Source organism: Athene noctua, chromosome 6 (assembly GCF_965140245.1).
Source record: "Athene noctua chromosome 6, bAthNoc1.hap1.1, whole genome shotgun sequence".
Classification (NCBI taxonomy): Eukaryota; Metazoa; Chordata; class Aves; order Strigiformes; family Strigidae; genus Athene; species Athene noctua.
In genome coordinates, this window is record NC_134042.1 from 27,032,989 (window position 1) to 27,051,237 (window position 18,249).

The 18,249-nt window shown below is 40.7% G+C and overlaps 1 protein-coding gene across 6 annotated transcripts in view; it reads left to right on the top strand.

The window, feature by feature from the left end:
• YLPM1 (YLP motif containing 1) overlaps positions 1–18,249 on the top strand; it is a 39,101-nt gene that overhangs the window by 9,698 nt on the left and 11,154 nt on the right. The window contains exons 5-18 of one of the 6 annotated variants that reach the window (XM_074909970.1): positions 4,330–5,559; positions 5,659–6,687; positions 9,257–9,351; positions 11,213–11,647; positions 12,811–12,903; positions 13,305–13,479; positions 13,634–13,755; positions 14,133–14,287; positions 14,907–14,969; positions 15,242–15,361; positions 15,646–15,822; positions 16,041–16,124; positions 16,383–16,466; positions 17,937–18,023. In XM_074909970.1, coding sequence (XP_074766071.1) covers positions 4,330–5,559; positions 5,659–6,687; positions 9,257–9,351; positions 11,213–11,647; positions 12,811–12,903; positions 13,305–13,479; positions 13,634–13,755; positions 14,133–14,287; positions 14,907–14,969; positions 15,242–15,361; positions 15,646–15,822; positions 16,041–16,124; positions 16,383–16,466; positions 17,937–18,023 — 3,949 coding nt within the window. Of the gene's footprint in view, positions 1–4,329; positions 6,688–9,256; positions 9,363–11,169; positions 11,648–12,810; positions 12,904–13,304; positions 13,480–13,609; positions 13,756–14,099; positions 14,288–14,906; positions 14,970–15,241; positions 15,362–15,645; positions 15,823–16,040; positions 16,125–16,382; positions 16,467–17,936; positions 18,024–18,249 lie in introns of all 6 variants that reach the window. The other 5 variants (XM_074909965.1, XM_074909964.1, XM_074909966.1 and 2 more) reach the window with 5 other exon arrangements.

Sequence of the window (18,249 nt, forward strand, 5' to 3'; positions counted from 1 at the left end):
AAAACCTAAAGAAAAATGTTGAAGGATTGTTTTTAAGGTGTTGTTATATATGGTAGCACTTCAACGTAGGCATTCTGGAAGGGATTCAGGAAAGTATTCAGATACTACTTCTTAGAAACAATAAAAAGTACTCTTTGTTTGTAATCTTAACATTTATTGCAGAAAGAAATGAAAATTCAAAGCTGTTCGCCAGTACTTTAACTTCTAGTGTGAGAGTTCTGCAAATGTATGATTGTCCTATTCAGTGCACTTTTCACAATGGCGATTTAATAAGAGAGGTAGTGCTTGTCTTTAAGTGCAAATTAATGGTTTTGTATACATGTAGCATTACTTAGCATTCAGACAATTATAAACAAGAGAAAGAAGGAAAGAAATGAAGATTTGAGCCTTAGGATCCTAGCATTAGGATTCTTTGCCACTTTTCCTTTCACATTACGTGATGATGCTCTTGGTTTTGAAGGTTGCTGTCTTTATCTTTTTGTAAGAGACAGTTGTGTTCAAATTTAAATCTTAATTTTATCATGTGGATGGCCTGTTGCCTTAATGTAAAGCTACTCTACATCAGAGTCAGTGTTCTGTGTCTTTTACGTGGTTTTGTACCTGATACATGGTTTAATCCAAGATCTTGTTTTGGAATGTTTTTCTGTTATACCTGATGTGATATCAGATTGCAAAAACAACATCTGTTCTGTCTGGTCATTAGTTCAAGATGGGTTGATGTGATGCCTTCTGAATCAAAGAACAGTGTTGTTCTGTGCAGTTGTTTCTATTCTTGCATATGCTGCTAGACTTTACAATCATATCTTCATGTTTATTTCCCTTGTTTTTGCTTCCAGAGTGATCATTCATGATAATTCATTAATTTCTAGCAATGGAAATTATTTTTTTTATAACTTTGAATAATTTTCTACCTTCTGATGGTTTTTACAAAGTGTTGTTTCTGGTCCTGGGCTTTTGTTGGATATACAGTTCCGAACAGACTTTTAATTATTTGCTAGTGCATGTCTTTTACGTGCATTGGTTTAGAGCTGAGTGATGTGTGATGATAAGCTATGGATAGTCGAAAATTTCTAGAATGCACATACAAGAGCTCTGGTTTTGAGCATACTTACAGTATTTAATTAATACTGTAACCTTTGTGCATTCCAATATTGTGGTTACATGACCGTTCTAGGGTTTTATCAGAGCTTTCCCAAAAATCTGTTTATTGTTTCTTCTTCATATAGTTTGTAGAAAGAGAGTCCTAATACATTTTTAACTGAACCTGGGATAAATTAAAAATGTTGTGTGTTACCTGCTGCCATCCCACCTAAAAAAGTCCCAGGTAATGGCTAAACATATGAAAAGACATACACACACACCCCCTTCACCTCTTTTCAACAATTAGCTTTCCTCAAGAAGCTCTAAAGAACCGGTTTAAACTAATTTTCAGAATTCTGGGGATGAAATGTGTCTTACAATATCCAACTTTCTAGCTATACCTTCTTTGTAAAAGTTGATCCCTCAAAACTAATTTCTTCTTTTTTATCTTCATATTCATCTTGACCTGCCCTTACCCCCAAAAAATGCAGTTTACTGTGTTAACTTATCAGAATTATTAAAATTCTTTGAGGTTGTATGAATTATCTTGTTTGGTAAATCTCTCACTGAAACAGTAAATTCTGCAACAAGTCAACTGCTATTGGTAACTAGGAGGTAATGAATTAATATCCATAGAATCACAGAATAGTTTGGGTTGGAAGGAACCTGTATAGGTTGTCTATTCCAACCCCACCCTGCAGTGAGCAGGGACATCTTCAACTAGATTGTTCAGAGCCCCGTCCAACCTGACCTTGAATGATTTCAGGGATGGGACATCTACCACCTCTCTGGGCAACCTGTTCCAGTGTTTCACCACCGTCACTGTAAAAAATTTCTTCCTTATATCCAGTCTAAATCTACCTTCTTTTAGTTTAAAACCATTATGGCTTGTCCTGTTGCAACAGGCCTTACTAAAACGTCTGTCCCTGTCTTTCTTAAAACCCCCTTTAAATACTGGAAGGCTGCAATAATGTTTCTCCAGAGCCTTCTCTTTTGCGGGCTGAACAACCCCAACTCTCTCAGCCTATTGTCATAGGAGAAGTGCTCCAGCCCTTTGATCATTTTGTGGCCCTCCTCTGGACTCACTCCAACAGCTCCAAGTCTTTCCTGTGCTGGGGACCCCAGAGCTGGATACAGTGCTCAAGGTGGGGTCTCACTAGAGCAGAGCAGAGAGGCAGAATTGCCTCCCTTGACCTGCTGGTCACACTTCTTTTTATGCAGCCCAGGATACAGTTGGTTTTCTGGGCTGTGAGCGCATTGTTCGCTCATGTCCAGCTTTCCATCCACCAGTATCCCCAAGTCCTTCTCTGCAGGACTGCTCTCAATCCCTCCATCCCCCAGCCTGTATTGATACTGGGGGCTACCCTGACCTAGGTGCAGGACCTTGCACTTGACCTTGTTGAACCTCATGAGGTTCACATGGGCCCACTTCTCAAGCTTGTCCACATCCCTCTGGATGGCATCCCATCCCTCAGGTATGTTGACTTCACCACACAGCTTGGTGTTGTCTTCAAACTTGCAGAGGGTGCACTCAGTCCCACTGTCTATGTCATTGATGAAGGTATTAAATAGTACTGGTCCCACTATGGACCCTGTGGGACACCACTTGTCACTGATCTCCATCTGGACATTGAGCCACTGACCACTTCCGGATGCGACCGTCCAGCCAATTCCTCAGCCATCAAACAGTCCCATCCATCAAACTAATCACTCTCCAATTTAGAGAGAAGGATGTTGTGGGGGACCATGTCAAAGGCCTTATAGAAGTCCAGATAGATGACATCCGTAGCTCTTCCCTTGTCCATTGATGTAGTCACTTCATCACAGAAGCCCACTAGGTTGGCCAGGCGATACTTGCCCTTGGTGAAGCCACACTGGCTGTCTTGAATCACCTCCCTGTCCTCCATGTGCCTTAGCATAGCTTCTAGGAGGATCTGTTCCATGATCTTCCCAGGCACAGAAGTGAGGCTGACAAGTCGGTATTTCCCAGGGTTCTCTTTTTTACCCTTTTTTAAAATGGGTGCAATCTTTCCCTTTTCCCAGTCACCAGTGACTTCACCTGACTGCCATGACTTTTGAAATATCATGGAGCATGGCTTGGCAGCTACATAAGCCCATTACCTCAGGACTCTGGGATGCACCTCATCAGGTCCCATAGACTTCTGTATTTTCAGGTTCCTCAAGTGGTCACAAACTTGATCTTCTCTTACAGTGAGAGGGATTTTGCTCCCCTAGTCCCTGTCTTGTCATCCATTTGCTTCAGAGTTGTGGAAAGAGACGCTGCCAGTGAAGACTGAGGCAAAAAAAAGTTGAGTACCTCAGCCTTCTCCTCGTCCGTTGTTACCAGTTTGCCAGTCGTTTTCATGGGGGGAGGTATTCTGTCTTTGACCTTCCTTTTCTGGCTGACATACCTATAGCAGCCCTTCTTACTACTTTTTGCATCCCTTGCCAAGTTCAGCTTCAGCTGTGCTTTGGCCTTCCTGACTCTATCCAGTGAGACACCACTGTGAATCCCAAGCAACTTGACTTCAGACATGAGTTCTCTGTGTTATATAAAATGAATTTGATTTGTTCTAGTTTATGTAAATCAGTATTTAAGCATATACTTAAAAATCAGCTTTTTTTACTAGATCAGCCCTGTTAAATATGATTACATGAATTACTCTTCCTTAGTTTGCCTGGACCGATTTTGTCATATGGAAGCATTAGTGATTGTAGGTGCTCTCGAAAGGAATTTAAAAAGTAATGCAATAAAAATATATTTATTTTTATGTTTATTATCTTGCATGGAGCTGGGCAATATCACAGTTTGTTGCACTTTCTGAAAGGATCTGTATTTAAAGATTTTTCTAGATGGCATTCATCACCACAGTTAAGTAGGCTTGTTACACAGTATCAAAGCAAAAGATCAAAAAGAGTTGTTGATTTGAAACAAAACTTACATTAAACAAAGGCTGAAAGCTTTATTTTCAAATGAGTTTGCCAGCTCTCTTTGTCAGTCAGGTTTCAGTCCTGAGCTATTTAAGCCAAATTTCTGTTTAGGGTTACATAATCTGCTTAAACTGGTCTTCAGTGGACAATATTGAATTGAAGAATATGTCTCTGCTTCCTCACTGGTTCAGTAGGGTTTGATCCTAAGGCACACTAGAATTCATCATTAGAAGTTGGGAGCGGGCGCAGAATGAAACTCTTATACAGGATTTTAATTTGACGTGTTCATTTGAATAAAATTGTCATTGTCATCAACAGATTTGATGGACCTCGAGGAAGAGGATATGACAGATTTGAAGGCTCAAGGCAGAGAGGACCTCGTTTTGACTCCCAGCGCTCAGAAGGATACAGGTCACGTTTTGACCGACAGAATACAGATGGACAGTCTTCAAGTAGATGGGGGACCATCCCACGAGGACCAGCAGGACAATTTTATACTTCCACAAATGCGTCACATGGACATGGTTCCCGACCTAGTGGTCCACGGTGGAGGGGGCCCAGGCCTCATTTGGGACAGCAGCAGCAGTCACAGACAGACTCACAGTCAGAAAATAAAGAACCTTTTACAGACATAGCTGGCAATCAGCAGACTGCAAGCAGAACACAGTCTACTCCTGATGCACAGAGTGCAGGTCCTGTTGAGCTAAATGAGGACCTGGCAAATACTCAGCAGGAACCATCCAAACCTGAAGTCAAAGAAACTATTCCAGACCCTCCTAAAAAGTGGACATGGAGTTCACATGATCCTAACCAGCAAGTAGAAGAGTCCAATGCACCTACACCACCCATTCAGAACCAGAAATCCACGTCCCTTTCTAGTAACCCTGTAGCTTTGCAGTCAGGTATTGCAAGAGCAGGAGGTGCAGTAACCCCTGTAACAGGAAATCAGGATTTGGATTCGCCGGATGGCCAGTTGATTGCTTCAGATAGCACCCAGGGCCTACCTGGATCAGAAGGCAGAGGGAAAGGGCCATTTATGCATGAAGATAGAGGGAAGGGGCCAATAGGCAGAGGAAGGGGCCAGGGCAGACTGAATGATGGCCGTGGCAGAGGGCAGGGGGATGGCCGTGGCTGGGGAATGGGCCGTGGCCGGGGGATGGGAAGGATGGATGGTGGCCGGGGGATGGGAAGGATGGATGGTGGTTGGGGAATGGGCAGGATGGATGATGGCCGTGGCAGAGGATATGTATACAGAGGCAGAGGGCAGGCTAGGCAGGCATCCATCCGTGGGAGGGGGATGTTCAGGAGAGCAGGCAGCAGGGAAAGGATGCCAGATAGGCGGTCAGGGAGCAGGGAGAGGATGCCAGATGGACGGTCTGGCAGCCGAGAGAGGGGACTGGGTGGGCGGTCAGATAGCCGTGAGAGAGTATTCTCTAGTCGAGACAGAGAGCTAGCTGGGCGGACAGGCAGCCGGGACAGGGGACGAGCAGGTAGCCGGGAGAGAGGCCCGGTCAGGCGGGCGGGTAGCCGGGAGAGGGAGCCCATGCGGCGGGCGGGTAGCCGGGAGAGGGAGCCCATGCGGCGGGCGGGTAGCCGGGAGAGGGTCCCTGTCAGGCGGGCGGGTAGCCGGGAGAGGGTCCCTGTCAGGCGGGCGGGTAGCCGGGAGAGGGTCCCTGTCAGGCGGGCGGGTAGCCGGGAGAGGGGTCCCATCAGGAGACCAGGTAGCCGGGAGGGGGAAGCAGGAAGATCTGAAACAGGTGGTATAGATAAACCCATTCACCTGGGAGATGATCCTGACAAATTGCCTCCATACCATCGAGATGAGACACTCAGGGGTTCTTGGGGTCATGAAGACGATAGAATGCAGGAGGAATTTCCTTTAGATAGTCAAGATGACCCTTCTTTGGAGCATGAGCGATTAGATGACTGGGAAAGAGAACGATACTGGAGAGATCACAACTCTGATTATCAGGATGATTCTGTAGATGTATATGACAGAGATGACAGGTTGCAATCCCACCATTCATTGCCTCCATTATCTCCCCTACCACCACTACCTCCTTTATCATCTGATCATGACAGACGAGATTCATGGTGGGATGACTGGAAAAGACCAAGAGAGAGGGAACTAGAAAGAGATTTAGATAGGACTGGGAGATCCTCAGATATTTATGATCAAGATTTAGACAGAGATTGGGATAGAGACTGGGACATGAGACCTATGGATGATAGAGAAATGGGGAATCGTGAACTGGATATCCCCCCTCTACCACCATTACCACCTCTTCCACCTCTGGACAGATACCGTGAAGATAGGTGGAGGGAGGATAGGAACAGAGATCATTATGACAGAGACCTCAGAGACAGAGGGGAGCTGAGGATTCGAGAGTATCCAGAGAGATATGACACATGGCGGGAGAAGCAAGACTACCTTCCTGAAAGGACTGACTGGGAGAGGGAACGGTTGTCAGATAGGTGGTATCCAGATGATGGAGACAGACTGCGGTCCTTGGATGATCAGTCAGATTCATCCCTTCCTCCACCTTCACATTCCTCTGATATGCTGGGAGCAGATTCAAACCTGGACTCTGACCAGTCCTTGGGAGGAGTGATGGTCCTTAGCCAAAGACAGCATGAGATAATTTTGAAGGCTGCCCAGGAGCTCAAAATGCTTCGGTGAGTTGCTGGGTTCTGTCACATTAGCTAGGAATCCCATTCTGTGGAGATGGTGCTCCTTTCCTAATTCATTCCTTGATTTATGCAGTAATGGCTTCATTTCTTTTCACCACAGCATGATAGTAGGAGCTCATGTGAAACAAGTTATCTGAAGTACCTCCATCACAGCTTTTTTCTTAAATAGATTGTTGTCCCTTTCACCATGAATGTGGCATTCCCTGTTTGTTACTTTCCAGGAAGAGATCTGTCCATATCACCTGACCAATCTTTTTGTTATCCTCAAATGAGCTCGTTGATAATTGCTTTTTAATACTTACCTGTCAAGATATACATTAATGTGGTTCTTAATTCACACAATGGGAGCTATTTAATTTTTGGATACTGTTTACTTTTTAATTAAAGCATATGTGGGCTTTTTCTTATGCTCCCTCATTTGAAGTCCAGCATCATCAGTGAATAATTTTGTCAGATTTGGTTGATCATAGTTCTGAGGGTCACCATAACAGTCAGAAGGATATGAATGTACAAGTTCACCAAGACCACATTTCAGAACAGCTACTAGAGTTCCTCAGGCTTTAATAGGTATTTATTTAAAAATAAGTAATAGAATATCCACCCAAAACATCAGAAGCATCCTTAATAATTTAGTAATACTAGAACAAATGGAGCACATACCACCTATCTAAATGCTATCTTTGTGATCTGGTGCATGGGTTTAGGTGCATTAAATATATTAGAAAACCCCAAACCAAAACAGATTAGTTTTTTTGGCTATTTTCAGTGAATGAGATCTTTCAGAGGAGATTGCAGAGAAAAGAGGAGACATCTTAGAGGTTCATGTGGTTCATCCTATCCATGAGTTTTGGAGCAATAGCTAAGGATTGGTACCTAGTAGACAGGGGTTTAATTTCATAAACAATATATTCTAAAATAACAGGCAATTAAAACGAATGTTTGGTTATCATTATTACATTTACATCAAACCACGTTGAAAGGTACAGAGATGTTTTGTGCTTTTCTTGAAGCCATTTTATTTTCAGACTCGTAAGATTACTAAGCATCTGTCCAATATGAAAGGCCATAGTTGCACACCAAAATGCAAGAAAAATAATTTTAAAGAAGGGAGAACTTTTATTCTGAATAATTTAATCTTTCACTACAATTAGATTAATTCAACAAGTAACTGTGTTATAAAGCAGTATTTGCCAAAAGTTTGGAGCAACAGGCATAGTTTTGCTGTTTAATGTGTAGCTGCAAGCCACTGGACTTAAGCTATAAAGACCATAGTTTGAGAATCACTACCTAAGTCAATAATTTATTAGGGCTGAAATATTTGAACATAGGAACTAAATTGTGTTATCTAAGAAAATAGATATGTATACATCTTTCTAAGCCAGTTAAAAGGGGAAATAAAAACAAGATACTGCATGATACTGGTTTTTAATTGAATATGAGGGTAGTCTTAAAATTAGTTATACTGGTACTTCTCATCAGGTTCTTCTAAGGAGGTGATCTCAGTCTTAACAGTAGGAACAAATTTAAGGAGACTGCTTATGATTTCATTTTATTTTTTTGAGCCAGGAGTTATAAGAGTAAAGTGGTACATGCCTGCTTTCATCTCCAAAGGTAAAGCCTTAATCTGGCTTTGCTTTTATTGTTTATGAAACTGCATATGCTGAGCTGCATGCTGTTCAGCATTTGTCATCTGGTGTATTTTTTTTCTAAGTCAGGTGTAAGGAAGAATAAGTGCTAGCAGTTGCTCTGTTTACTGTTTGTACTAATACAGCACTTGGGATCCCTTTCTGTGAGCCAAGTTCCGCTTGTGCTGGACACTGAACAGATGCATTGCTAGTCAGGATAGTCTCTGCGCCTAGTACAAAGGGATCCCATTCTTAGTTGTTCTTTGGAAACTATTTTAATACACATGATTAATATGAACAAAGAGTTACTAGCAATTAAAAAAAATAGATTAAAAAATGCTAACAAAAACTGAAAGGAAATTGAATAGAACATTGTAATCCAGTGGTTGTAGTATTCACTGCTAGTCCTTGTCTCTGCTCCATAGACTATGTATTGGTTGTATATTAAATAGCATTTTCATATATAAAATAAGGACACAAAAGTTAAAATCACCATTTGATTTTAAATATTGGAATCTCTGTTGTGCTTTGGTCTCAGTCCTCTTAGTGTGTGAACCAGAGCAAGTCACTGAGAGTGCTTATGCATGCATCTCCAGTGGGCTTCTTGTTGGCAGAAGCTAAAAATCCAGCTTTGCTCTTTACTGTCAAAGTGGAGTGGTTCGACCAAGCACAAAAGCGTAAGTGCATGTCTCAGGATATTTGTGATCAAAAAAGAAAGCAGGTAATACACTAAATACCTCCATGGTTAGGTGGATGTGAAACAGGGATTTATGAATCACAGCATTGACAATGTAAAGCCTGCTCTGACCTTTCTTTCTTTGGACTTGCCCCCTGATGCTAGTGTATACGTGGTTTTCACTGTGAGTCGATTTCTTTAATTTTTCAATTAAGCTACAAACTGATAACACTTTCTTGTGATTCATGTACAGAGAGCAAAAAGAACAGCTACAGAAGCTGAAAGAGTTTAAAGCTGACATTTCCACACAGGACTCTCCAAGATCACAGAACACAAGCACAAGGCCGGGTACCTTTCAGGTAAATTCATCTTGTGTTAACTTAATAACATGCTGATAGTGATTACAACTGGTGTGTATGTCAGATCAGTTCTACACTCTGATAGTCAAACTTCTCTGTGGAATGCCTCCCCAGCAACCCTTACAACCTCATTAATCTTCTGTTGAGGCAAAGCAACTTCTTAGTTTCTTTAGAATTTCCAGAGCCTTTTCTACTCATTCAGTCCACCATGTCTTTTGAGCATGACCTGCTGGGGACAGTAGCGCATGAGGTTCAGCAGCATAGATTGCTGTGGAATGATGTGCCAGAAGAGGTGAGCTCTTCCAAAACAGGGACATAAGGCTTATGAGAAGACCCTCCTCTTCCTTGCCTAGGTTCTGACATCTTGCTGTGCTTTTCCTACTTTAAGAGCTCTCTCCTCTTTGAAGTCAGAGAAACTTGAGGATATGTCCATCAAAAACTTGAGAGATTTCAATGTACATTGGGCATTAGCTTTGTTTGCTGTCTTCATTGGAAATTCTCATTATAAGTGCATGGAAGCTTACATTGGTGTACCTCCATGACTTCATCTCCTGTTGTGATGCAAGCTATTCCTCTGCTGCTTGTCTCCTGGTTGGGTCTGGGAACTCTTCTCAGCTGCTTATATTTGTTTTTTTGATAATTCGTACTGGGTCAGAAACCACCTGAACTCCTGCAGTCATGTTAATTCAGGCTTATAAATCCTAGAATGGATAAACAATTTTGTTAAATATATGTTGGAGAAGGTACCCAAGTCAATGCACAGTCTTTATTCTTCATCGCATCTTAACCCTGGCATTATTGGTACCAATTAATTTAGCCATAATAACCTCTGGGTCTGACATTCAGCTGGACCAAGCTTTGTTTGTCTCTCCCTCCAGAGTGTTATGCAGTGAATGAGGCAGTGCAAGTTTTCTTTTTACCTAGGTGACCTCTTCCTTGTTTACAGTGTCTATAAAGTAAAGTAATGGAACAGATTTGCTACCAAGAACTGCAGGTATGTTGATGCCTTTAGGAAATGACTTTACTCAACTTCGATATTTTATATCTCAGACTACTTCACCCATCTGCCTAGAAGTATTCAAACAACTCTTGTCTTTCTTGGGATTCCTGCCTTCAGATTTCTGCTGTGACTTTGAACCATAACTACAAAGTTCAGCTTTGTATCTACAACCGTTTTGCAAGTTCTGTTGCACATTGCTAATGAGGCTGCCTAACTTGGCATCTGCTGTAATGCTGTCAGGACTCTTGTGACACAGCACATGGGGTTCCATGGGGATGTTTGGTTCATGAAGGGGTTTGTTTTGGTTTTTCACTGGGCAAGACCTCCCCATTTTTTATGTTGATCTGATGTTGATTTCATTAAGGGGGTTTCCAGGTGTTTCTGCTCTCTGGGAACTTTTCCTGTGACTTCCAAAAAGAAGCTGATCTTATCAATCATTTTGTGCCTCACCAAGCTGCCCTACTTTCAGACTTTTTCAGCCTCTTCACAGACAGCAGGAATCTTTGCAGACAGCAGGAGTCTGGGAATAAAGCCGTAGACAGTTTTGAACTGAGATAGGCCTACTGGAACCTAAATTGGTAAGGTTATTTTGAAGGAGAAAATAACTAGTATTTAAGCCTTCACATAGTGAACAAACACCAAATTAATTCAAGCCACCAGTTCTTGAAATATTGCCCTCCTACCTGTAGCACCTTGATGGAGGTACTAGAAAATGCTTACGATTTGATTGCCATTGTGCTTACTGACTTACAGAGGATGAGAGAGGTTAGTTTACAGATCTACATTAAAAGTGCTTTCTGCATCTAGGTCTCTTCTCAGCTATCTTCAGAGGCATCAGTAGAAGCCCAAGCTATTAAACCTTCTCCTGCTGTTATTATAAAGCCTCCCGTGTTGTTCAGACAGCCCACCCCTGTGACGAGACCAAGTGCCCCACTGACAAGGCCTGCTACACCTATGACAAGGCCACATGCTCCAGTTTCTACAACTACAACCCCAAGTCATGGTCAGTCTTTAAAACCATCACCTTCTACTGTGGAACAGGAACGCTGGGATGAGGATTCTTTCCACGGACTCTGGGACACAAATGAGGATAAAGGAGCAAATATGGAGTACGAGTTGTGTAAACAGGAGTCAATGATGCCTCCACCCGTCTCCTCGCCTGTGAAAGTACCTGCTGTTCACACCTCTGTTCCATCAGCTGTACCAGTGTCCCTTCCTCCAGTTATTCCACCAGTTCCTAAAGCACCTGTAATTCAGCAAACTGTGGATTATGGCCACGGGCGAGGTGGGTATTACAGTATATTTGTTTGATCTGTAATGGAGAGTTAATTAGTTCTCCTAGCTTCTTTCTTAAGGAGTGTGCCACACAAAGTATGACGTAGATGTTCTGCAGTTGACCTGTAGACTGTGTACATTGCTATCTAATGTTAAACAATGCCATTTTAAGGAATCTGTAACCTGCAGCCTTGAGTTTAATGTTTTCTTCAGTGCTATGGTAATGAGCTACTTCATGTGAACTGAATGGTGTATAGCCATGACTGCTTCTAATAAACACCAACTGATGTCATCACATCAGTGTGTTACATTTAGATTGATACTGATGCTTTTCCTTAATCCCTTTGTAGCTGAGTATGGAAATAACTGGGCTAGATGGTACTTTGGATTTTTATAGTTCTTAGGTGTGACCTAGTAACTTAAAGCAGAATGTGACTGGTGTTTCCATTATTTATGTACTGCTTAATGGGTGTGAGGTACCCTCTAGACAGAGAGGGGGACAAAGTCCTAGTTCTGAAGAGCATACACCCCAAACAGGCATTTAACACATAGACAGTGAAGAGCTCTGATTTTTAGTATTGAGCTTATCAAAGCTGAAATTCAACAGTAGTTTTTAAAATATAATTTATTTCCCTCATACTTAGTTTTTAACAGGAGTGAAATCACATCATAAAGAAATTCTTAAATTGGGCATTGTCGTTTAAATAGCGTTTTTTTCTCTAAGGTGCCATAACATAATTGAAGCCATATCGATTCCATTAAGTAGATATTTTACTAAAAGCTGTTAGAAAAATTGTCACTGTTAAGAATCTAAAGTGAGAATTTCAGTTAATATTCTTGACATTCAATAGCTCATAGAACTATTGTAAACTTTCGGAGCATTTTAATGTTCATAATCTTCTGACCATGCATGCTACCTGAATTCATCTGAAAAGGCAGAAGTCCCATGAAGTATGGATACTTACACACACACACACACACTCTTCAGGCCTTCAAAACCATGGTGCTGTGTATTTATGTATAGGGTTTTTTGCATTATCCATCAAAAGAAATTTTGGTAAGTTATTCCAGTCACTTTTAATGCTATTGATGGATGGCTTTTCATGACAGATACAAAGAAATTGAAGAGGGCCATTTTAACACTTTAATTATTTTTTTATTATTTTTAACCAGATATAACCACCAGTAAAGTGGAACAGATTCCATATGGGGAGAGGGTAACCCTGCGTCCGGAACCTCTGCCGGAGAGGCAAACATTTCAAAAAGGTAGAGAGTGCTTGGCTAGCTCTCAGGCAGTTAGTTAACTCTCAAGAAAAGTTGTAAGGCACTAAAAGCATATTTTAAACTAAGTAACTCTTGTTTAAGCTAGAACCACTTTATTTTCTTCAGAGGCCCATAAGAATAACAGTTCATATTGTCAAGAGAAGTAATGCAGTCAATGACCTAGCCACTTTAAAAATTCGCTAGCTTTGAGTAGGATTTTGTGACATGGTTGTATGTTACAGTTTGGAAAAGATATTCAGTGGCTGATTTAAGTCCATTCTAGCCCTCACATTGTATGTTTCTATGTACTTTTCTTGCACTCTTGTTTGTTGCTTTTCCTTCAAAAAATAATAAATTCAGAGAATGTTTTATTAATTTGAATTTCCATGGGTTTCTTCTTTCAGATCACCCTGGTCGTTACAACAGAGAAAGAGATCGTGAGCCTTATTTTGAGCGTCAAGGTAATTCCAACACAGACCACCGGGATTTCAAGAGAGACCGGGAATTGCACAGAGACCGTGGTTCTGTGGACTATGAACGAGAGAGGTTTGAAAAAGAGCGGCATCCCCGAGATGATAGGTACGTGGTTTTGGACACTATTGAAGTCTATACAATTCAGGCTGTATTGAGTATCAGGCTGTCCATTTTTCACTTCTATCTGGAATCTGTAGTAGAAATTCTAGAAATATGCAAAATACTCTTTTGGCAGGGTTATTCCTACTACACCTTCAAGGACTCAGTCTTACCGTGACAAGAAAGACCATCCCTCCTCCAGGCGGGGTGGTTTTGAAAGACCACCATATGAACGAAAGACAGATCGTCCAGCCTATGATCATGGGCCTTCCATGTTTGGAGGTAGTTTTTCAATCCTGAAGCTAGAATATTACAAAAAAATATGGACTCACAGAGGTAAAGATTAATTGGGAGAAAATTAATTTGCAGTATTTCTTTGTTCAGAATATATAATTCAGGAAAATTTATTTGTGCAGTGTCATGTAGTTTTCTGAGTGGTGCTGGGATCAGGAACAGAACAGTTATATACTCTACTAAAAAATGTCTTTGATTGCAATAGGTTCAAGATTAGAAATTTGAATTATTTGGGGGACAAATCTGTGAATTTATCCTAAAATAATAAAGGTTTGTTTAAATCAGCTCAGCCAGGTATGAACATCTTAATTTTTTTGTTTTACTGAACTAAGAAAATTCTTCTGTCCAAACACTGGAATTTGAAGGTGATCGTAGAAATTACCCCGAGGAAAGAATTCCTATTTCTGCTCCATCAATGCCCCGTCAGCCACCACCTGCTCCACGAGTGGAAAGGAAGCCAGAATCTAAAAATGTAGATGATATTTTGAAGCCACCAGGACGGGATAGCAGGCCGGAGAGGGTAAGTATGCGTTCTGAAAGCAATAATTGGTTTCTACAACATCTGTATTCAGATAAAATGCTTGTGATGGTAATATGTTGGGAACAAGCCTATATTTGAGGAAGCTGTGGAAATTCTCTTGATTCTTTTGCAAATGCCTAGAGTGTTGTATCATAGCTATTAGGAGTCCACGGGAGATGTAAACTTCCTGGGAATGCTAAGATGAGATTCCTGTTAGTGGGTAATGTTAATGTGTTTTAGACTCCTCTGAGATCTTCACTTGGGTTTTTGATGTATTGGAAAAAAGACTTGGCTTTACACAGAGGCAGGGATTTGACAATGCACCATAACAAGATTCAGGCTATAAAACATTTAGACAAGTTTCAGTTAGTTTTACCCGAACCAGATCTACAGCATCTTATGCACTTTAAGCTGCTGAGATTATTAACATCATACACTCTTATTCTGTGGAACTACTACCGTTCCTCACAACCTGGTTGTTGGCAGTGAGGCATGATACTGGCTTTGCCTGATGATATGCAGAAGTATGAACACAGAGCACATAAAAGAAAATTTTTGCAAAAGAGATTCTGTTAAATGTAGTACAGTATCTTGCCGTCTTACACAATCTTTGTTTCAGATTGTAATCATAATGAGAGGGTTGCCTGGCAGTGGAAAGACACATGTAGCAAAACTCATCAGGGTATGTAAACAACCACTTGCTGTGTAGTGCTGCTTGTCTTTTATGTGTGCTTCCTCTGCTGTTTTCTTTCTGTTTGTCTGGAATTTCAACCTGTTGTTATTTCATGTTCCATGTCTTCATATGGCCTGTGGATCCCATCAGCTATTAACAAGTGTGAGGTGTACTGGTCTCTTCTTGGTTTGCAGTAGAACAAGGAACTGCTGCTTGCCAGAAGTATTTAGAATGGAATTTTTACAGCAAAAGTATATGTTTTCTTTTTGCTTTCTTCCCAGGATAAGGAAGTAGAGTGTGGAGGACCTGCACCAAGAGTGCTCAGCCTGGATGACTATTTTATCACTGAAGTAGAAAAAGAAGAGAGAGACCCAGATACAGGGAAAAAAGTGAAAAAGAAGGTACTTTTAATTCAGTTGCTTATCTTGACAAAGTAACAAGACTTTCTGGAACAACACAGTGGCAATCAGAATTTCAGTCTGTCTCTTTGAAAAAGTGCAGAGGTCTGTGGGCTGTTTCACAAAACAAATCAATATAACTTAAGGCAGAATGGGCAAAATCTTAAGAGTTGGCCTGGAAGATGTTTTTCTTATACCAGTGTACTTTATGGTCATGACATTCAGCAGTTGAACATTAGCAATTTAATAGGTTTCCTCTTTTTTAAATGCTTTTGTCCCTGATAAAGGTGATGGAGTATGAATATGAAGCTGATATGGAAGAGACCTATCGTACCAGCATGTTTAAAACTTTCAAAAAGACCTTGGATGATGGCTTCTTCCCCTTCATTATCCTTGATGCTATCAATGATAGAGTGCGACACTTTGAACAGTTTTGGAGTGCTGCAAAAACCAAGGGTTTTGAGGTAATGGAGCCTAAAAAGCATTTGAACTTGCTAGCACCCGTATGCTGGTATTTCTAAACTTTTGAATGCAAAGTCCAGCCCACATTCAGGAAAAATGCTGTGGTCTACAGTTATAAATTTACCTTTCTTAGAATGTACAACTGCAGAGTGTATCACCAGGTAGAAAAAGAGCTCTAAAAACTGATTTACAATATTCAATATTGTCTTTCTCTTTCTAGGTGTATTTAGCTGAAATGAGTGCAGATAACCAGACGTGTTCCAAGAGGAATATTCATGGACGCAAGCTAAAAGAAATCAGCAGGGTAACTGTATACATCTGGAGTTACATAGGATTAATGATAGGTTTCATTGTGCTTTCAGGCCTGCTGTTGTTGGAGATAGAGCTCTTTTAGACTACATAATGCTTACACTTTTCCTCTAAGAAGAGCTGGTAGTTATTGCATTGGATTGAAATTACTTTTCTTAAGTACAGATACATCTTGTTTGTGATCAGAAGCCAATTTTTCCATTGAATCTGTTATATTTTTAGAGGTGCTTCATTTTTGTTTGTTTTTTGTTAGATGTCTGATCACTGGGAGGCAGCACCACGTCACATGATGCGCCTGGACATTCGTTCTCTATTGCAGGATGCTGCTATTGAAGAGGTGAGAATCTCTGTGCTTGTTAAAATTACAAGTTATGCAGATGTGACTATACTGAAAATTCAAAGCAGGGAAAGGTGTGATCACAACAGGGCAGTTATACTTGGCACCATAGAAACCTAGAATTGCTGTGTCAGACAAGTGTGTTCCATTATTTTTATCAATTATGCAAACATGAAGGTACATGTTACTTTTTATGACCTTTTTGGAGCCCAGACTTAGGCATCTTTGAGCAAGAATTGAAGCCATTTTCCTCCTTAGCAGCTGTTGAGTACTGATTAAAGAGGTAATCTTCTCTCTCAGATAAAACTCAGCACATCTTCAGGTTGCTGGATTAATTGGATCATAATTTGAGGAAGTAGTTTGGTAAAATAAATAAATAAACAAATTTGATCTCCTCTCGGTCACTGCTTTGAAAAACACAAACCTGTAGCAGAGAATGAAGACATAAATAACATGTAGCAGAAGATTACACTTGCTGTAGAACTATGCTACCTTTTTATTCCATTTGCAGTTTGCTGTGGCATGCGTCTTTGGTGTGTCAGCTTTCTGTATTGTTGCATTTTTCTTTGGCAGATGTTTCAGGAGCTCTGGGAATAAATTAGTATGTTAATTGTATGGTCATCATGAATCGTAGCTGTATGTTGCAGTCAGAACAGTTCTTGCCATGGCTGTAGAAACTGGTGAAATGCTAAAGTAGGCAGAGAGTTTGCAGTTTGTCAGGAGGTCAGCAGGTTATTTTTGAATCTCCAAATTCTTTGTATGAGAAAATAGGAGTCTTTAAGAGGACAGCAAAAAGCTCAGCTCTCATGTAAACTCAAGAGAAGGGCAGAGCTGGGATTTACTCTCTGCATCAAGGTTTTACTAATGGTATGAAGAACTGTATATTCTTGGAAAGTTTTAAGTATTCCACAGTATACACATGAATCCCCATTAGAGATGTGAATCCCAGAAAGTATTTCATTAGATGGGCAGGGTTAGATGTATGTCTTAAAGCATCCATTTTCTTTATCATATTAATCACTGTGGTTATTATTTTTCACTGTAATACATAAATATATAAAAGATAAAGGCTTGATAGAGATGTTCTGTGCAGAGAGTGCCATTCCAGTGATGTGTATATGGCAAGTCTAAGATCTTTTCCTGAGATTATAAGTTTTGAAATGTGTGTGGGAAACAAGAGAAGTATCATACTGTTACAGATACTGGTAGCACAAAGAATGCACCTGAAGGAAGAGAATAAATGATTGCTACTTTCCCACACAGTTTGTCACTCTAGCTAGAAGGGAGCCTGCATCTGAGGGAAGCCAAAATGGAGCCAGTATTCATATATATTGCATCATCATCCTTTCCAAAATGAATACTTTCTTTCCTATTCTCTTTGAACTTGGAGTCTTCTAATTACTCTACTAAAAAGATAATACTTAGAAGTCAGGCAGTGCCTTTTAAGTTGGTGTTTGTGACTTGGAACAGGTGGAGATGGAGGATTTTGATGCAAATATTGAAGACCAGAAAGAAGAAGTCAAGAAGGATACAGCAGAGGAGGAAGAAAGTGAACTGGTAGGAGACACATCAGCCATCTCTAACAAAATGTTTGTTAATGTGTCTGAGGGAGAATCTCAGCCTTATAAATGCCAACCCATTGCCATTCTTAGCAGTGCAATCCTAATACGTGCTTTTCTAGTCATTTGTTCCTTAAACATTTCTAGGAGAACTTTAATGTTAAATCATGTTACTCCTAACTGTTTGGGGTTTTTTTAAGAATCTGTGAGTATATGCCACAAAC